Source organism: Lipophrys pholis (assembly GCF_963383615.2).
Source record: "Lipophrys pholis genome assembly, chromosome: 6".
Lineage (NCBI taxonomy): Eukaryota > Metazoa > Chordata > Actinopteri > Blenniiformes > Blenniidae > Lipophrys > Lipophrys pholis.
This window is the reverse complement of record NC_137629.1, coordinates 28,761,053-28,782,944: the sequence shown is the minus strand read 5'-3', so window position 1 is coordinate 28,782,944 and position 21,892 is coordinate 28,761,053. Positions and strand designations below refer to the sequence as shown.

General features: G+C 43.1%; 2 protein-coding genes across 2 annotated transcripts; both read left to right on the top strand.

Moving 5' to 3' along the window:
- The first annotated feature begins 12,459 nt into the window (after window positions 1-12,459).
- Window positions 12,460-18,229, top strand: slc25a43 (solute carrier family 25 member 43). Its single transcript, XM_080466148.1, has 5 exons — window positions 12,460-12,926; window positions 14,448-14,689; window positions 14,808-14,980; window positions 16,643-16,777; window positions 17,160-18,229. The coding sequence occupies exons 1-5, from the start codon at window positions 12,655-12,657 to the stop codon at window positions 17,370-17,372; spliced, it is 1,035 nt and encodes a 344-aa protein (XP_080322274.1). The 5' UTR covers window positions 12,460-12,654; the 3' UTR covers window positions 17,373-18,229.
- A 1,340-nt stretch (window positions 18,230-19,569) lies between these two features.
- slc25a5 (solute carrier family 25 member 5) lies at window positions 19,570-21,892 on the top strand. Its single transcript, XM_080466360.1, has 4 exons — window positions 19,570-20,104; window positions 20,843-21,329; window positions 21,440-21,580; window positions 21,678-21,892. Exons 1-4 carry the CDS (start codon window positions 19,994-19,996, stop codon window positions 21,833-21,835), a joined length of 897 nt encoding a protein of 298 aa, XP_080322486.1. The 5' UTR covers window positions 19,570-19,993; the 3' UTR covers window positions 21,836-21,892.

Here is a 21,892-nt window from a genome sequence, read left to right as displayed (position 1 = left end):
GCACGCGCTGGCCACAATAACGCAGAATAACCTTCACTCAGATCGCACGATGTGACTCCATAAACAAGGTTGGGACAATGTGCACAATTTCAATGAATGCACTGATTTTCATGAACCCACAGTCAACAAATCACATTTTAGAAATAGGACCTCATAACGATTCTCACACTAAAGATATTGGCTGATACTGAAGTTGATGGCTGAATTTATAATGAAGTCATCTGGAATATTGTATTACAATACATTTACAAATAGCATCAAGGGTCTTGTTTAGGGATATTGCAACGCATTTTACATTCTGGAACTTTCACACATAATAGACCTGTCACATTCATGAACTGTCATAGATTCTTGTACCTTAACACATTCTGGAACAAGAACACACTAAACTTTAACATATGTAGTCAACACCCTGGATAAGGATATATATTTATCATATATCCAGTGATCAGTGTGTATATATATATATATAAGTATACATGTAGAATATTAGAAGTCTAATATGTTCTAGTTTTCTCAAAGTTATAAAATGCTTATTTGGAATGTAAGAAATCTAGGAATTATCACTTATGCTTTATTTAAAAGTTGCATTTCATGTCTTCTTTGTTGTTTTTACACGCTGGACCATTTTTAAACCTCTCGCAGGCCAGTTTAGTCCATCAAGCCACATGTTTGACACACAAACTGGTGGAGGTGACTCTCCTCTGTTTCCATGAGAACCATCATGCCGCAACAGCACAGAAAGCTCTGATGCCCCAACATTTTGTAAAAAAAATTAAATAAAATTAGTCCCAGAGTGTAAAATTGTCAATTACTTTATGGCAGTAGAGTAGTAACTTGAGATAACTCTGTGTGCACGTAACAAGACCAAATATCTTTGAATCAAAAGCCAAGATGTTTGATGGTGCGGGCTGGCATTACTGCCAACGTCTCCATCTGGAAAGGCACCATCAGTGCTGAAAGGTACAGAAACATTATAGAGCAGCAGTCAACAACCACTTACAGGGAAAGCTTTAGATTTTTCAGCAAGACAGTGATAAAGTACATACTGCATCCATCACAACCGTATGGCTTCGATGCGACAGAATCCTGCCTGCAGTTCCAAGTTTTCACCCCCAGAAATCAGGCCATGATATAACCAGACCCCAGCTGCTGAGCAGCTGCAGCAGGAATACCACCCAGACGTTTACAGACTGTTGTTACAATAGCAATGGGAAACGTGGTCATGTCCAAACATTTCAGGTAGGCCACTGTCACCAATGTTTGAATGAAATGGTAAAATGTCCACATCTGATTTCTTGTCTCTATTTTTGTGAATGGCCAACGGGTACATGGGGATTTCATACCAGAACACACTGTTTATCTCTGCGTTATACAAATTGTCCCGACCTTACAGAACAGGGATTACATAGGATGTCGAGCTGATAAGAATCTCTATCGACTCTGTGAAGGTGGACAGCTGATTTCTCTCAAATCATGTGAGCCACGGTAGTAGTGGTCAGCACGCTCGCCTCACTGAGAGAAAAGACCTGGTTTGATTTCTGCTTTGGTGACTTTATGTGCTATGAGTTTTCTTGTCCTCCTCCAGTTTGCCTGGGGTTTCTTCAGCCAACCCCCCCCCCCCCCCCCCCCCCCCCCCCCCCCCCCCACAGTCCAAAAAAACATGCGTTTTAGGTTAATTGGTGACTGAGTTGCCGGTAGGTTAGAATTTGTTTGCATGACTCGCTGGCTGGGCAGCATTTACCCTCCTTCGCCCGGTCAGCTGGAATTAACTGTAACCCTGAATCAAAAAAGCAATATGGAAGGTGGATGATCAAGTCAAATTAAAGACATTCGTCCTTTGGCACGAGGAGGATTCCATCCATCCTGACACTCACACACACTCACATTCACACCTCGGCAATTCGGGGCCACGACTTAGCCTCACATGTGAGAGTAAATGGGAACAACCCAGAGGAAACCCACACAGGCGAGGAAAACATACAAACTCCACACAGAAAGGCCAGGCCGATATTCCAACCCAGACCTTCTCGTCTAACTTGTCATGCTCATTTTCACATGTTTAGTTGGCAGTGCAGCGACGGTATATCCCTCCATATCCTGGTTATGAAGAGATCTCTGGGCTGTCCTGTTGCAAATAGGAAGATATTTTCATTATTTCACTTTTTAATACCTGGATATTAAAATGAAGTGTGCAGACATGGTTGAAACTACGCTTTTTAATCACTCATGATGCGATTGACATACATTTACTCAATTACGCTACTTTTTTGGTATTTTCTTTTTGTTCTTATAACTAATATGTATGTGTCTATCCTAGAAGAGACTGAGAGGCTTCAAACTGTTCTCCTCACAACATTTATTTGACACCCTCAAACAAAAAACTTAGATTCTTGATCATAGAGAATAGCCCTTCTCTAAATCTTAGATTTTTTTGTGCACAAATATTAAAATCTTATATACTCTTGCAATAACAATCTACCCGGCAACACAACCACTCATAGTTTGATCATTTGTTAACCACTGGATTTATATTTCATATAAAACATGTCTCACGTCTTACGATTCCAACTTGTTCACGCACAAATTGCAAAAATGACGTGTAAAAATAAGTGTAGTTGAACATTTCTAGTGTTTTACATTGTAACATCAGTGTTTTTATCAGAGGAGAGTCTGGAGGCTCTGCTGAGAGAATTAGAACAGAACGAGCCAGGGTAAAGCCTTCAAGATGTTCTAAATATAGCAAACACTTCAACTAATAATCACCCTTTTTTGTAATTGTGCCTCTTTCAGGAGGCTACTGCTCTTTTGTTGCTGATGCTGTTTAGTGTCTTTGTTCATCCAGCTGCCTGCTTGTTCCCACTCAGGACAGACCCGTCCTCGTCCCCATCGATGGCAGGCCATACACTGAACAGCACACAGTACCATCTCCCACAGCCGGACAAATGATCCGGACTGCCCCTTGAATTTCGTCAAGCACAGATAAATGTGAAATAGTTTAGAGCATTTTGCCTCGTCTCAGTGTTCAGCTGCTCCTTTCAGAGGTCACCACGTCATCTGCTTCTATCTCACTCCATCTAATACCCCCCCCCCTGCTATTACACCAACCACCTCCATGACCGTTTACCTAAAAATAATTATACGGGCTGTAAGATGTGACTTTGACTATAAAATTGGATTGGCCCACTTCTTCAGTCTAAAAATAGCCCGTTTGAAGACAATTCTCTGCAGTGAAAACGTGACATCTTGTCAACTATTAGATTATATATATGAAAAAAAGAAAAGACATCATTTTTCTATGTTACATATCATTTGTACACGTGCATGCAGAAACCTCAAATTTGCATGGCAATAAAGAAATATTTTGGTCAAAGTATTCTAATACATATTCATTATGTGCAGGTTTTCTTTGCATCATTTTAATTTCAGTTTTGTCTTGTTTCACATATTGTGTCATGAAAATCAGCTGCAAAGAATAAACACTGTTCAGTAGAGTCAGAATGCTTAATCAGTAATTTTCCTCATCAATTTTATTATCATTTCATGCCGAACAAACGTATGTAAAAATGACACAATTGTCATTCCAAGAATTTAAAAAAACTGAGGAATAGATCTTTTTTAAGCATCCCACATCATTAAAAAAATATTGAATTTAATGAGTTTACGTTGCAGAAAATGGCTAAATAAGTCAATTCTAATTGGTTTTTTGTCTGTATTTTTCTGTCTGTTACTCTGTTTACAGTCGGGGGGGGGGGGGGTGGGGGGGGGGGGGGATCCAAAGTGTCAGTGTGTACGGAGGTGTTTGGCAACACCTGCAGATGTCACATAGACTAGTTTTGGGACTGTACCAGTTAAAAGGGCCGCGACACACGAATGGTGTAAAGCACCATACCCCCTGCAGGATGGAAGGGAAGTCTGAGCCATAAAATCTCTCTGAAAGCCTGTCCCCCCCCCCCCCCCCCCAAGGATTTATAGCAGTGGAAGGAAACCTCAGTACAAAGTGACATTTGCTGATACAAGCCTGCAGAATGAGGCCCTCCATGGCGGCAATACAGACGTCAATTGGTCCATATTTCATAAGACGACCTGTCTTTTTAGTGAAGCGTGGGGTTAATTGGGAAGTGTCACGATTTGTATGAAAAGTTTGAGCCACACTTTTTTTTTCCTTTCAGCAGCTCAAACGGAAAGATTGAGGACAAAACATTTGCTTGCAACCAATCAGATGCAGATCATAGCATTAATGTACAAGATAAAAACAATATGTGTTCATTTATATGGCCCCATAATCATAGTATTCTCAAATCGGTGTGCAGTGTGCATCATCCTTATTAGAATCTATAAATCCACTGTTTTGATATTGCCTTTCTAAGTTTGACTAGAAAAACGTAAGCTCCAGACACAAAGTTGTAACTTTAGAGTAAACTGGACAACTTAAAATAGCACATTTAAACTTTAGTGATGAAATAAAATGTTCAAACGAGCTGACTGCGTGAAACTTTTGGAATTAAATAAAACAAAAAACAACAACACACAGTTAAGAGACAGGTTTGTGGTCTTCCTCCAGCTGCCAGTAAATAGATGAGAAAGAGTGACACCATGTGTTGAGAGAAGGTAATAAAAGGGATTTTATTGAAAAAGCTATTGGATGTAGTCGTATGTCTCTGGGCAGTTTAGCCCTTTATGGAGCACTTGCTGAAACACGAGGGTGTAGTGAAGGTCATTTTAAGACCTGGTTAAATTTTTACTTGCATAATCTTTGTAAACAAGGTTAAAAGCCATTTATGGATAACGTATTCTGATAGAACACATTAAACTGTCCAAAAATGTTTTTCACTTTTTGTTATCTCAGCATTTTCAATAAAGACACATTTCTATCTGACCTATTAAAATAAAAAACAACAACAACATGATATACACAGTTGAGAGCCATTAATCATTCAACAGCACGTGGTATTGAATAAGTGAACAAGTGTAACTTGCTAGACACATTAGGAGTCTGTTTAAAACTGGACTTTTATTTTCTACATTGAAAGCGTCCAGATGCTCTTCCAATAGAACACACTAGGTTTTCCGTTAGTATGGAAAGTCAAGCTGGCATGTTTTTTTTATTTTTACATTTCCTCCAGATTCTTCACCATTAGACTCGAGCTCACTGCTCAGAATAATTGTGTATTTTTTGTTTGTGACCGGATGACTGCTGAATGGCTGCTATATATCAAACCCGGATGTCAAACACTAAACACAGTAAGTACAATTATTATGTTTCGTTCTTCATATGTGTTGTGACAGACAGCCAGAGTGCATGTCTTTATTTAAAAAAATGTTAGAAAGTTTATTTCAGAACATTGAATTTGGGAAACTTGGAGGTAGGCTAAAAAAAAAAAAAAAAGAAGATAAAACTAAACAATGTCCCAACTATTCAACGCATCATGAAGCTTGGTTTCGCTCTCGTGCACATAAAGTCGGCCCACAACTCCCTGTTTGACCTGCAGTACCTACAAACAAGAAACAGGCTGTTTGTCTTCCCTGGGATCAGTAAACATCCTCTACACAAACAAGTTCCTCTGGAGTGAGAGAGGAGAAACTCACACCGTCAAGGCAGCTGCACTCTCACTCCACCTCGGCCTTTGATGTCCTTCAGAGAGAGCTGATAATGAAGACTCCTTACATCTTAATTCTTTTAATTGGAGTGTGGATGTCACAGGTCGCTGATACCTCGCTGTCAGAGGCTTGGAGGACAAATTTCGGAGGAAATCTCCGTCCTTATTTGTGAGGTTGTGCGGAGAAAAAAACATTCCTGTCGTCAGAAAAATGTGATGAGAGGAATGTTTGTCCGTCTTGTCCCTTTCACTCTCCGTGAGTTTGTGATATCTTGAACGTCTGGAGACATCTCGTTCTTGGTCAAAGGTTTTAGGCGGGTGTGGGCAAATGTTGGAATGTAAGGATGCTGATGGTCACGTTAAATATGGATTTTGTGTTTTGGGATTTGATAATAAATGAATAAATAATATTGCGAGATCTTAATATGCAGCATGTTGTCCATCACGGTGTAAATCAGGTTACAGATTTATCCCTTTTTTTTTTTTGTTTTAATTAAAGGATAACTGTGAACTGATTTTAGCAAACACCATTGAAATGGGAGTCTCAAGTGTGTTAAATGTGTTTCCATCTGCAGATTGCTGGATGTTTGGTGTTCAGATGAGAACTGATGCATGTTGGATCACCTTAACAAAAACTGCTGAACCCATAAAACTCTGTGTTTTACTGTGAGTCTGTGGCTTAATTGGGTGTGTGTGTGTTTTTGGCTCCCTTTTGTTCGAGGAATAAGTGACACTAACAATGTAATCAGTGCTGCTCGATAAAGACTTTTTGGGGGGATTTGTTAGCAATTTAAAAAAAAAAACACACAAAACGCTGCTTGTATTTATATATTTATTTTGTCTGATTTGTCTCATTTAGAGACGGTGAGGTTTCAGATGTGCGTCTGTTCTTTTGTTTTTAACGGTTGCTAAGGGGAACCCGGGGCACTTTACCTCTGCGGCAGCTTGCTCACACCCCCTCTGGCCATTCAGGGCAAAAAGAAAAAGAAAAAGAAAAGGAAAAAACCTTCCCTTGTCTCGCCTCGGGCGAGACAACCAGGCATTTGGTTCAGGCTGCAGCTTGCACTCAGGCCCCGGGTCCTATCTGGCCTCCACCTGACAGCTTTTAATCAGTGACTTATGGGACGAAACCCGGGCAGACTATAATGTCACTTCAGTGGTTTGATCAGTCGGGATTTGGTTTTCTAAGGTTTTTCAGAGATTGAGACGTGTGTGGCTCCGGTAGAGAACAGAATGACACCACTACTGCAGTATGAAAACACAAACAGGCTCGTACGTTTGTGTGTGGGAGTAAATTTGCTCCAGATGATCTTCAAGGCTCTGCTTGTTTGTACCTGCTGTGTCATTCTGCTCGTCCACTCAGCATGACACCCTGTAGCCCAGGATCAGCCTCCCACAGATCAAAAGGCTTCTGTGATTGTTATCAGATAATATTCTTGTTCCCTCCACCTCCTCCTCCTCCCCCTCCTCGGTCCAGTCTCCTCACACTGCCGGCCAGGATCGTGCACAGTCTTCATTATGGCCCCGTGGCCTTTCCTCTTCTTATCACAGTGAAGGCCAGGCCATGATAAGACGGGTCCAGCCTTAGGACAGTGGGAGGGAGCTGTCCACCTCTCTCTCTCTCTCTCGCTCGCTTTTTTTAAAAAAACATTTTAAAAAGTGGAGCATACTTTGGATGCAGAGAGGAAGTTATCCCAGCTCAGTGTCTTTTACGTGTCACCCACACAAGGGATGAAAACTTCTCCCAACATATGCTGCGTTGGACACGAATACATTCTCACTTTGCAATGCAGGTTATTTATGACAGTAAGAGACCTGCCTTCTCTCGTAGTGAACTGGGATCAGCTCCAGCACTCCGCAACGCTGAATAGAATGGCTGGACGGATGAATGGACGTTAGAGCCTTTTCTACTCCGTTTGAAAAATGTAGGCATCATTTTACATGCAGGCTTGTACAGGTTGTATTCAGGATTACACCTGCTCCAATATTTATCTTCCTGGTTTTAAAAAAGACTGATGCCAGACTTAAGCAACGCCACGCGACAGCAGCACATCTGTCTCTGGGTCACACACATTTATGAGTATGTCGGCGGGGCAGACAGACAGGGGAGACTGGTGTCCAAAGTCATGACCCTGCCCTGACCTGAATGAAGGAAATGCTCACGCTGCTCGAGACAAAGCAGGGCAAAGGAGAGTCTGAGGGGCTGGCTGGTCAGCCTCGAACAATGGGTCCGTGCTCTAAGACCGTAGGCCACACAAAGGCCAGGGAGACCCCCTCCTTCCCGCTCCCACATTGCAATAGAGCTGGCATTTCACACTGGCCTGTGAACAGCCATTCAATCAAACTACTGTTTAACCTGACCCCTGGCCCGCACAGAAATCAAGATGAGTCTGGAGGGATGTATTTAGGTAAATGACCTCACAAACTTCACTTCGGCCGGCCAACCAGCCGCTCGTCCCTCCGCAAATGTGTCAACCTTCGGCAAACATTACGATTTCTTCAGACTCAAACAATAAACGTCTGTCTTCCCACTTTTCCACTTCTGCGCCGGGGGTTTCATCTGAATTTGTCTAAAAGTGTGCAATCAATAGGCCACTCAATAAATAATCTGTCCAGTGTTGAGTGTGCGTGGCGATAGCTCCTTGGGGAACACGAGACATGACCAGACCCTTCGTCTGGGTCAACCGCCCTGAAGCCAGGGCAGAGAGAGAGAGATGCAACCACATGATCCTCTGTCCTCTCAATGGACTGCTCCTCCCTTCTACCTGTACAGGGCTCCAAACAAGGTGTGGAATTTGCATATCAAACAGAACTGTGGCCTTTGATGTGGATGGAAAAGCAAACACTGATTTGAGCAGAGTCGTAACGGCTTATTTGTTCCCTTTAGTCATTCATTGAGCTGCTGGTTGAATGCAGCCGTCCTTCAAAGGACGGCTGCATGCGCCAGCGGTACAGTAGCCGAGGAGGCCCTGAGAGATGCCTGGCCCGGAGAGGTTGCGGGAAGGCCATCTGGCTTCCTGTTCCTTAGATTTGATATTGATTTATTGACTGTACACAGGAAGATAAAGGGTCAACAGCTGCCACAAGTTTTCCTCTGGATCCTTCAAGACAATGGGCCTCCTGTTCATCTGCATCCTGGCTAAATAGCTAATCAGTTGATGAATTTTCACAAGGAAAATGGACACTATACGTCTTCATGTGTATTTTTGTCCATTTTGTTTTTGTTTTATTTTCAGTTGACTATTCAAATCAGCAACAAATGCAGAAAATTCACCAAAAATTTGTTGTCACCAAAGCCACAATCTTAGCTGCACACACCTTTTCCAGTTATTACACACAAACTGACCAATGAGAGCTTCATTTCTATACACTGTATTCTCTGGTCTGCAGAGCTGTGATAACAGTGGTTTCATTGTTTCTTGTAATGAGGTGCAAAACTCCACTTACCAAGCCTGACAAACTTTCACAGTTTACACCTTCACAGAAACCATTATTTTAAAATTAGGCGCCCTATGAATAACAAGCCTCCCATTCCTGTTAAGTGAGCCAGGAGCAGTTGGTCCTGAGCCTTGTGGCTGGGGGTGTGAACACGGTGCTACAGTGAACCGCTAAAGCCATTAAAAAAAGAGACACCCACCTACAGCCAGGCTCTAGTGTCAGCTACCCGGGCCTGTTCCTCCTGACAAACCCCCAACCCTTCTTCCCCTTCCCCTCCCCTGCCAAAACAAGCCTGTGATGTGACTGTCTGAGATAATGAGGTGAGAATTTTATTGCGGCAGTCTGTGAGCCTGGCACCAGTCTGCGAGGGGGTCGACAGCCAGCGCCGAGGCCCCCGGCTGGTCGGCTCTCTGGTGTTGGGCGCCCTCTGTTGACTTGGGGTCTGGTCTTGCACGCTCGCCGACTCGCTCTCTCGGGTCCTTGCAGCAGTGCACTTCAAAGTGGGAGATCAATGGTTGATTTGCACATGACATCCAGGGAATGACAATGCCTTAGCCAGGCTACGCCCACCGCAAGGTGACGGTCCCCGAGACACAAAAGCAGGCAGGCAGGCAACTCCTGCTCCACTTCTCTTCATGGAGGAAGCATTCAGTGAGGAGAGGGGACATACAGTACATATAGGGAGAGGGCAGTGCTCTATCCATATTCTATACTAACACTGGTGGGCAGAGGAAGGACAGCAGAGGAGACAGACTGGCAGCAGATCCTCGGTGGCATGTGTTTGACTGCTGAAGCATTAATTGATAAGATACAGCCGACACCACAGCACTTATCTTTAAAGAAAGATACCTCATTATCTTGTGTATTACAGGTCACTCAGGTATGATCAAAGCAAGCTCCCTGTTTTAGCTGCTTTGAAGTGAATTGCTCCGGCTACCCTTTGCATGCTGCCATACTGACTTTCTAAATTAAATCTGACATAACTCAAATTATTTCAAACTTCAGAGAACAGTGGCTGAAGTTGGCGTATAATTCCAGCCACCCCCCTCCCCCCAAAATCCCATTGCAGGGGGAGTAGGTAAAACCTCTGGTGATCGCTGTCATTTCCTTTGGCTCCTCTGTTGTTCCCCAAAGTCTTTGTGAGAGAACCAAGTGGTCCAGGTCAAAGACGGAGGGTGGGCTCCTCACATACAAACACGAAGATGAACCAAGATAGAGACGTCAAGTTCTTCACAACTGACCAAACATCAAATCCCAACTGACGCTGTAAAACCGGAACCTGCGTTTAGGCCGTGGGTATGAAACTGAACGTGCAAGGAAAGGGTTAACTGGTTGATGGAGACAGATGATGAGAATCACTGCAGATGTTGAGACCAAAAAAAAAAAAGAACAATTGCAGCTATTTTAGTGCCATTGCACTGTCATACATATAAAAATATCCCTCTGTGGGATGAATAAAGTGTCTAAAAATATCTGACAAAAGTCATGATTCCTTTGATATTTTTTTTTAAAGTCGTCAGAAAAGATTAGTTCATTTTTAGATGAGCAGTTTATAACTGCAGTGCTTCAGCTGAACAGTCACATATCTATAATACAGAAAAGTCCAAATCAAACAGTGTTGGAACAACGTGTTCATGACAGTCACAGGAAACATGATAAATAGTTTGTGCTCCACATTGAAAAAGAGTCTGCTTAAGTAGAAACTTTAGAATATAGAATATAAATGATTCCTCTCATAAACTCCGTTGTCCGATTTCCTTTGGAATCCCTTAGAATAGCATCTCTTACTCCTAAACCGACCACTGATGCTCCTGGATAATGAGTTTAATTTGAATATCGGAAAACAATATATATACATTGTGACAATAATTTTGATCACATAAAAGAAGTGATATTAAACACATTGTGGGTGTTTATAGTACATTTAATAACAGAATATGTAGTGGCACATCAGTACTCATAGTGTGTTATATATGGCAACAAGGGTTTAAACTCTTGTAAATACAGTGAGAAAGGGATCCCATTTAAGAGAAAGAAATAGATCTGTAATGCATGAAATATGTGTGATTTAGATCATTTATAATAATAAGTAATATAAAATGAATAAGACGTTTTGAGACTTGAAAATATCGGGTAAACAAGTCTTAAAGTTCCTTTTGATAATTCATTAGGATTAAAATGTTCACACTTAGTGTCCTGCTTAACTTAACTTAACTTATATAGCACTTTAAAAACAACTGCAGTTGAAACAAAGTGCTGTACATGAATTTGTCCAATTATTTTCAAAGATTTCAAGTTTCACGTCCTCCAATGTTATAACATCAGTCAGATAGATCACCAACTCCTGAACTTTAAAGTTAACTTTAGTCACATTTCTTTTCTTTATGCGCATAAAATGCACCCCGTGGAATTTTGTGTCACAACAAAATATGCTCATTGTGATGATAAATATCTTGTGTATTTTTAGAAGATGGAAACGTATGATGCAGTAATGAATTGTATTTATTAAATTTACTTACAAAAAAAATTTGATTTTAGTTTTTGTTCGAGCTTGTAAATCACTGCAGGTTAACATCCTCAGTTATATTCAATAACTGGATGAGTACAACGATTTAACTGCTATTTAATAGACATTTAACAAGTTAACATAGTATTGTATTTAACATCACACAGTAAGAGATACTAATAAAATGTGTTTTGTGTTGAAAGAGCTTTGTTTTGGTCACTCTCACGATTCATAAAGGACAGTAAACTTAAGCTTAACTCATCACTGAACTGTTTTGATCATATTGTTGTTTTTTGCCCCCAAATCAGTAATTTCATATAATGTCTATAGAACGACTATTACTTAATAATTCCCCTTTATTCACTGAGCCCACTCTGCAACTCTTTTGGGGAACCCCAAACTATTAATATCTCTGAGGGTGAAAATGGAAATGGAAATCATTCATTTGTTACAAGCATGTTTACATACAGCACTTGTTCTTTTGATTTTTACAGACGTGCATTTCTTCCTCTCTCTGCCTAATCTTGTGTTTCATTTTTAAATTCTAAAATATTTGCATGGGTTCTCAGTTGAACATGTACTGCCCACTTGGGATTGACGATAACAGTTGCAACCATTTTTAATCGTGCCTTAACCCTGAAGCTTCCTGAAAATGTACAAACATATTACAGGGAATTTGCATTATAAGCAATGTCAATATGAGGGAACTCAACATAATGCAGCGTCATCAAAGACTAAATGAATAATAATCCAACAACTATAACGAAAGCATGACTCATCTCTTTAAGGGATCATTTTGCATAATCATTTTCTCTGCAATAAACCTTAAAGCGTCACGTGAAACGCCTCAAGTTGTGCCACATGTGAGGATAAGCTGGAAACCAGGTCACTGAGCGCCCTCTGCTGGTTCCAACGCTCATCTGCAGCCGGACGAGTCAAAGTGACGTGAGTCTGTCACATAACGCCGCTGGAAAGGAGGACAGGAGCAGGACACCTCCTCGCCACCTATATTTAGATGTTTCTCCGGTACAAACAGACCCTCCTCTGCTTTTCCGAGAAAACCGCAGTCCTGTCCGGGCCGGAGGAGCTCGTCGAAGCGGCCGGACAGTGATGGCCTCGGTGAGAAAAGACAACAGACTGACGAGTTCCCAAAGCTTCGCGTGTGTCGGTTTCTCCGGCTTGTTCAGTAAAACCGCCACGTCGCCGCTGGAAGTGGTGAAGATTAAAAGCCAGGTGGGCACTTTTCACACCAAGAGGGGCTTCTGGCAAAGTTTCCTGCTGATCTACCAGAATGAGGGGCTGCGGGGCTTTTGGAAGGGAAACCTGGCCTCCTGTGTGCGCCTGTTTCCTTACACCGCAGTTCATCTCACCGCATACAGAAAGTAAGTAGAGCTCAATGTGCAGTTTTAACTCCCTCCGGTCGTATAATTATATCATTTATATCATTTATAGTTGTGTATATCTGAGTTTTGTTCATTTTTCCCCCTCCAATTTCCGGCTTCCTGGAGAGCTTGGATCAGCTGACAGCGACTTTTCTTTAATTCGTTAGAAACACACGAGGACTAAATGTTATTTTCATGTTGCTTATCATGTCCGATGTGGTGAAATACCAGGAAGAAATATCTTTGTTTGAACAGTCTGTGTACTTAATTCCTGTTCCTCGAGAGTTACTTCCTGTTTCACTGGACAGGCGCACCTTTTGTTTCCAGCCAATCAGAAACCTCCGTTCGCTCAGTCCATATTTACAGGAGGCAGGTTAATGTTGCCCTGCGTGTTGTCTAACAGGCACACTGAGTTCGAACCGAGTGGGGAAAACTTACGAAAGGGGTTTCTCACATATTCAGTGCAGGCTTCTTGTGTTTGTTTATTAAAAATAGACAACAGAAAAACAGAGCAACTCTTGGAATATTACATTATGATAAAAAATATGTTGCTGGGGATGCGTCACAAACTACACTAATCACAACAGTCTCACATTGGGACATTTTTTTTTATCGTATTCAATAACATGTCAGTCTTACCATTTCTGAATGGAACTGTAATCAACCAATGTTTGAAAGCCTCATTAATCCAATGATTGTTGATTGTTAAATTAATAATTGATCGTTAATCGTGTGGTCAACAAAATCAATAACAGAGATTATTTGCCAACTTTAGAGCTAAAAGTTAGATTTTCCTGTAAGAAAGATGAATGTCTGGAGATATTAAACATCATGAAAGGCCACGATGAGTCCTCTTCTCTCCAGCCCAGAGCCCAAAACATTCCCACTCCTCAGTGTCGTTGTGCCTGTCAGTCAGCGCTGAGGGGAATAGGCGCCCAAGTGTTGTGTCGGGGTTACTGCGAGACAAAACGTGCCGCGGCGCTGACAGCGTGTCTGATGAACAACATAAACACGCGGGGACAACGCAGAGTCATAAATCTTCAATCTGATGTAAACACGGGAGGGGAAAGTGCGGATCAGTGTGCGTCCGGTCACGTTCTGAGACACGCGTGACCACCTGAGTCCTGTTCGTACACCGTGTACCAGGATGAGACAAGGCCTTTAATACAGTCTGTCTGTCACACGTGGTCATTCGTGTGATCCTGAGTGGACAGCTTCCTCTTCATGGTTCATGGACCGATATTAGATATTTAACGAGGAGCTTTAGGCTGGAAGTTATTTTCATCTACACTCACTGAAACTGTCCATTGTAAAGTCAACTGGAATGAGTGAATCCCTTAATTTGTAACAGCCAAAGTAAACAAACAAACAAACACTTGCAGAGCATGTGATCTCTACACAGGAAGATCCTGAACTCAAACTCGGGACCGTCTCTCTCTCTCTGTGAGAGCCTTGACCACTACAAAATATTTAAACATTCCACTTTATTATTCAATGTGTTTGTCCTTCCTGTGTTCGCAGGATAGTCCACCTTCACATGGATGAACTGGGATTTGTTTCCCAGTGGAGGGCCATATTTGCCGGTGGGCTGGCCGGCGTGGCCGCCGCCCTGGTCACATACCCGCTGGAGGTGGCGGAGACCAGGCTCGTCGCGCAGAACTGCCGACAGCCCACGTATCTCGGCGTGATTCACTGCCTCTCAAAGGTCTACGGCAACGAAGGGCTGCCGGCCCTCTACAGGGGCTTCTCCCTCACCGTCCTAGGTGGGACTTCTAGTTTGGTGACTCCGTCGCCAGAATACACACACACACACACACACACCTGTCGTTTATCTCCCGTCGTGCTTCACTGCGTCTCAAATCGCATTTTGTTTATTCACAGGTGCAGTTCCTTTTTCTGTGGGATGCTATGCAGTCTACATGAACTTGGACAAACTCTGGCAGGAGCCTCCTTTTCGCTTCACTCCTCTGCAGAACTTCATTAACGGCTGTGTTGCAGCCGCCGTGGCTCAAACACTCTCCTACCCTTTTGAAACTGTAAAGCGGAAAATGCAGGTATGTGACCTGGACTCATGCACCCGTTCACCACTTTTGCTTTCTCCATTGGATGCACATGTGTCTGTTGAATAATGATATAACCGTTTAATATTCTAGATTTCTTTACAACTTAAAGATTTAAAAAGGGATTGGCTCATGACACCAACAGAAATAAAAAACAATACAGCATAAACGTTCATTGGAAAGCAATTGTGAGGTTTAGCCAAGAGGTAGCAACGTGTTCTCATGAGGAGATTTAAGAACAGACTGTCGGGTTAACATGCAGAAGCGGCTCTTCAGAGGGTGAAAGTAAAACCTCAACTCTTCCCTCATTGTGTAACAGCTTGGTCAGCAGACCTGAGAGACCCTGAAGAGACGTGAGGTTGTAAGAAGAAAAAAGAACACTATAAAGGACAGACTTGGAACAAAATGATTTGTACGTGAAGAATAAACTGTAAAAAGTCCTGAATCATAAAGGGCGAGGCAGTGAAGGGCAGCGGTGCTCTCACTTCCATCTTCAGCATGGAAGTGACATCTGGACAATACAACATAACGAGAAGTGGGATGAATTGAAAGCATATATGACCACTTTGCTGCATTGAGGATAGGTGATATATATATATATTGCTATTAGAGGCTATTCACAAACATATTTGGCATTGAGTTGTTTTTCTTTCTTTCCTTTTTTTAAGCTTTGAAATAAAATGCTTACAGCTGCACAGAGATGCCAACTCGTAATGCACATGACCCTCTTACTGAATTAGGTATCTTTTTTTTAAATCGGCCAAATGGAAAACTGACTCGTTTTTTATTTCTGTATTACCACTATTTGACCACAAGAGGGCAGTAGCGGTGTGCTTGCACACAGACTCCGCATGAGACGTGAACGTGGAGCGTCAGATTCTTTCTCGTCCTCATGATTTCTGACATACCTTTTTAAAATGTATGAGTTTACTTCCATTAAATAACGTCTGTGTGTGTAGTTGACACGATCATAAGTTTGGATAAAGACGTTTGCTTCCTGGATTGAAGAAGTCTTCCCTTTAGGAAAGACACATGTGGAACAATGGTCAGCATAAGGACAGAAAACTACATCCGGTTTTATCAGCCTATTATTAGACAGCAGGGTTTAACAGCAGCTGGGAATGTGAATGTGACCCAGGTCTGCTGAAGCTATAGATAAGTCCTCTAAAGATAGCTGGCAGCTCTCAGACAGCGGGCACGCTGAGAGCCGTGTGTGCCTTCCAGCTCATCAAACCATCACACCTCCGTCGCCTCGCAGTGGAGAAACGATGCGTTTATACACCATTTACTTCAAGCCACTTTGTGGAAAGGCCTGGAGTTAAACATTAATGCGGAGAGCGGACGAGAAAGAAAACAAAAACAAAACAGCTGTGAATGTTTGCAGAGGTTGAGGGTAATGATTGAAACGGGGTTTAGAACGACTTATTCCTCAACTCGCACTGTGGCTCGCTGCCATGTTTACATTAACTTCACTTTTCAAGCCCCTTTTATGAAATCTACCGTCTCTTTACGCAACATTTAATTTAGTACTGAGGACTTTTATTTCTTTCTTTCCAATTTAACTCCCTGTGAAGGGAAGAGTCATTTCAGTTTTCTTCCTCGGTCGCCCACGTCATCGACGGCCTGAATGTTCACGTTCACTGTTTTATTTCTCAGGCTCAGAGTTCCCGTCTTCCTCATCTCGGCGGAGTGGACGTCCACTTCTCGGGAACCGTCGACTGTTTCATCCAGGTTGTGAAAAACAAGGGCGTCCTCTCGCTGTGGAACGGCCTCGCTGCCAACTCCATCAAGGTACGGCTCCGTCGCCGAACGGCGACTAATTCGTCATCATCTCATCTCGTGTGTGTGTGTGTGTGTGGGGTCATTCATGCGGCGGGAACGCTGGTGAACTTGATGCTGAGTTACAAACAAACACGACCTGAAATAACCGCACGTGTTTGAGCACGAGGGCCTTTATGGCAGTGAAAGGATTGTCACCCATGGCCTCTGCAGACGGAGGAATTTGGGGGGGTAATAATGTACGGTATGTAAAAGTAAGAGTATCACAAACGAGGTGGAACTCCATCCCCTATATCACTGTAGCTGTACATTGTTTTACACACTGAATAATCAATTAAAATATGTATATATATATATTTAAATTAAAATAAAAAATCTCACCTTTGGCTTACAGATTGTTCCCTACTTCGGTCTTCTCTTCGCCTGCTTCGAGATGTGTAAGCAGGTTTGCCTTTACCGCAACGGCTTCATCGTTTCCCCGCTGAGCTACCAGCTCACCCCGGGGGTCGACCAGAGCCTCGGGCCGTACGAGCTGCAGGAGGTCAAGCGCTACTTGAAAAACAGGAGCTTCGGTTCGGAGGGCTCGTCTCTGGGAAATCGCTGGTGACGCTTCACCCGGGAAGACTTCTGGTAAAAAGAAAACAATGTTAATAACGACTACTGACCGCCTTCAACCAGCAAAAAGAGTCACAACTCCCAAGAAGAAAAGATGTGTCCTCTACCTCCTTCTGAACTCCATCGTTTCATCCGACAGTATTATTGGTTATCATTTCTTCACTTACGGTTCATAATCTACTAAGACGTGCCTTGAGGTTTTTATATTTATTTTAGAGCTGATTGCCGTTTTAATGCAATAATGTCAAAAAAAAAGTGCAATTGTTTAGTCACACGGAGTATTCTGGAAAATACTCCTGTACTCATATTAACATTGTGGTTTAATGGGCGACAGACTCGTGTTTCATTCTTTTTTTTTTTTTTTGTAAATTGATTGTTAAAATGCTCAATGTCCAGTCCATGTCTAAGAGACATGGACTGAGATGGGAGAAATGTGCTCACGGCATTAAAATGTGTTTCTTCACTTGCACATGGTTAACGTGACGTTCCTCTGTGTGTTTTTCAAAGTCTCAGCTTAAAAAGTTCTACAGGAGAGAATAATAATAATAATAAAAAAATATAAAAGTATTGCCTCCGCCGGTCGCTGCAAGTCTATCCAAGACCAGATCAAAGCAAAAGGTTTCTGAGCCCTGAAGTGTCCTGCGGCATTTTAAGCTCCATTACGACCAATACCTTTACACTAATGTCAAAACCAGTTTGGAAAATGAAATCTGCAGTTTGCTGCCCGACCAGTAGATTTACAGCGCCGTACAGTAAAGCTACAGAAAATACCCTGCTGCAGGCTGCAAGGTTGGTGTAGTGGCTGGCATATTCAAACTGAATTTGACACTTGGGTTTGAGAAATGCATTAAAAAAAAAAAATGCTGAGTCGGATATTTTTTTCTTTCTCTGTGCATATTGAGCAGCAACACTACAATACACTCGCAGTGCTGAGAGTTTGTACTTAAGTGAACTACTGTTTCAATTATTAAATTGTAAATACATTTAAGAGTATTGTTGTTCCAATACTGTCTTCTTGGAAGTACTTTGTACTTTTTAATTTACTTCATTTTCAGCTCCATTCAAGTCTGCTGTCAATCAGATTGAATCAGTGTGAGACCAGTGGCAGATCTTCTCAAAACAGTCAAACCAGCCTACGCTCTGTTTAGCAGTGCGACCATACACCATGCATTACCGTAAAAGCACACTAAACGGATTTCAAAATAAAAGTGACTTTCCAGTCAATGGGCTCTCGCTCTCGTGAAGTTAGTTAATACAACACAAATTATTACTACTGCTTATAACAAAGAAAATAAAAGGATGTCATAAATACAAAGTATTCATAATGAAATGTTAATAAAACGTTTTGCCTGCAGAGGCAAAAAAAAAAAGCAAACACATTTTCAGTCACTGATGTATTAATGTTACTATAATACTATAAACATCAGCCCATTCAGATAACCTTTTTCAAATTAAAAGCTCAGCGAAACAGCATATCTTGGCAAAATACAGATTTATATTATATTATAGCCCAGATGTGCTATTTCAGTGGGCTCTTATTTTGATATTCCACATCTTATTGGGCTGTCACTTTGCGGGTGCCACCCTGAGGTTGTCAACTATCAGTCTGACATGGAATGCGTGAATGACAACATGGAATTACTTTTAATGTTAGTCTGAAATTAGAGGGACAGGAGCCCAGATGTGCTAATTCAGAGGGCTCTTATTTTGATATGCCACATCAGATTGGGCTGGCGCTTTGTGAGTGACATCCTTAGGGGACCTACTCTCAGTCTGACATGGAATTGGTTTATGACAACCAGGAATTTCCTTTTAATATCAGTCTGAATTTAGGACAAAACAAGCCTACACATGGTGTTTAAGAGGGCTCTTATTTTGATATGCCACATCAGAATGGGCTGGCACTTTGTGATTGACACCCTGAGGTTGTCTACCATCAGTCTGACATGGAATGAGTGTAACAGAGTATTTCCTTTTAATAACGGGCAGTAGGTTTTATTAGTATTTGATTCCTAATGATTATTTAAGTAATAACAATGCACTCATTTATAAGCTTTGCTGCCGCCTGTTATTATTATTATTATTATTATTATTATTATTAGCCATTTGTGTTTTAACTAACATGGAGCTCTCATTTACTGGAATGTCACTTTTATTTTGAAATCTGTTTAGTGCGCTGGCTTGACACCAGTGTGACGGATGGGATGACCTTTAGCAGGCCTCAGCTGCTCCAGCTTGACACCTGAAACCACCTTTATTTATCTTCAAACGGCTTCAATTCACTGATGAAACCTCTGAATCCTTCTGATCTCCAGCAATTCTTAAAAACTTATTGCAGAATTTTTTTTATTTCTTTTGGGACTCTGATCAGTCAGGAGGAGACTTTTATTCCGCTGATTGACAGGCGAGAGCAGCGAATCAGAAGCGACGGTCGTCTCTTGACCCCGCCTACTACCGCGCGAACCGACCAATCACGTAGGCAAAGTGGAAGTTCACGTTTTTTTTCTCGCGCTTTGGACTTGTTAAATCCCCTCACTTCTTGAGTGGATCCGGCCATTTCGACTCCACAGGCAGACCCCAGCGAACCCCTCTCCTCCGGAGCAACACCTGAAGATGTCCGAGACCGCGATCTCCTTCGCCAAGGACTTTCTGGCCGGTGGCATCGCCGCTGCCATCTCCAAAACAGCTGTCGCCCCCATCGAGAGAGTGAAGCTTCTCCTCCAGGTCAGTATGTGCCTGTGCAAACAACTAGAAACGCTTTAATTCTTATTAGAATAAAGATGCTGCGTGCAGAAAACTGCTCATCGATTTTTCTCACTGCAGAGCTTTTACTTTGTAATGGAGTCAATTTGACAGGTTGCACCAGAAAAATGCTGTCATTTCTCATCCAGAGTAGAAACTTAAGTTAAAAATAGTAAATGGGGAGCAGCCCCGTCAAGAGATTGGTGCAGGCAACACATGAGGAATGAGCACAATCGGGGCGGGAGACCTGTTATGTAATCCACTGGCCAGGGAGCCGCAGCAGTGCCTCATGTGCTTTACATCTGCTGTCCCTAAAAGCAGGCACATATGCTCGCCCACTACCACTCTGCTAATGCTCGTGCTCGGTAATAACAGGCCATCAGCTTAGGCTGGACAACACACAGCCAAGGTCACAGCGGGGGTTGCGCCACGTCTCTCCACTGCTGCATTGGGCCGGGGTTCAGCAGCAGCAGCAGCAGAGGGAGAGGAGGGGGGAGTAGGAGAAGGGTGGGTGGGGTTGTGAATAGTTGAATGGATGCTGTAGGAGTTGCTCCCCTCCACGTGAATGCAAGTGTGTCTGCCACGCAGACGCACTGAATCGTTTGGTATTATGAGTCAGGGGGTTACCGGGTCAAGGTGGGACGCAGAAACTGGATGAGACCAACTGGATCTCCGTCTTGTTGCCTCTAACGTGCTGCAGCGTCTCTGCTCTCCTCGCAGGTGCAACATGCCAGCAAACAGATCGCCGCTGACCAGCAGTACAAGGGGATCGTGGACTGCGTCGTCCGGATCCCCAAGGAGCAGGGGTTCCTCTCGTTCTGGAGAGGAAATCTGGCCAACGTCATCCGATACTTCCCCACGCAGGCCCTCAACTTTGCCTTCAAGGACAAGTACAAGAAGGTTTTCCTCGACGGCGTGGACAAGCACAAACAGTTCTGGAGATACTTCGCGGGGAACCTGGCGTCCGGCGGCGCCGCCGGAGCCACGTCGCTCTGTTTCGTCTACCCCCTCGACTTCGCCAGAACGCGTCTCGCCGCCGACGTGGGCAAGGCCGGAAGCGGCCGTGAGTTTAAAGGCCTGGGTGACTGCTTGGTGAAGATCACCAAGTCCGATGGCATCAAGGGTCTGTACCAGGGCTTCAGCGTCTCGGTGCAAGGCATCATCATCTACAGAGCCGCTTACTTCGGCGTCTATGACACAGCGAAGGGTGAGTTTGCACTGCCGGACATCGCAGAACTGGATTTCTATCAGTCAAGTTCACATTTCCTTGTCTTTGAGACTGGAGCTGATCTCTCTCCTTGACATTTTGTCTTCCAGGCATGCTCCCAGACCCGAAGAACACGCACATCGTGGTGAGCTGGATGATTGCTCAGTCTGTGACGGCGGTGGCCGGTCTGGTGTCTTACCCCTTCGACACCGTCCGCCGTCGTATGATGATGCAGTCTGGACGCAAAGGAGGTAATGAGCGCGTCACGTGAACGCTGTCGTCTTCTGCACTCGTTGCGTCAGTAGAAGAAGGAAGGTGTGACGGTGTTTTTTTTTTTTCTTTCATCAGCTGACATCATGTACAGCGGCACCCTGGACTGCTGGAGGAAGATCGCGCGTGACGAAGGCAGCAAGGCGTTCTTTAAGGGAGCGCTGTCCAACGTGCTGCGAGGCATGGGCGGCGCCTTCGTGCTCGTCTTGTACGACGAGCTGAAGAAAGTCATCTAAGTTGTTTTTGTATGTCCACTGTCCATGTTGTGAAATTAAACTGTAACATATCTTGTA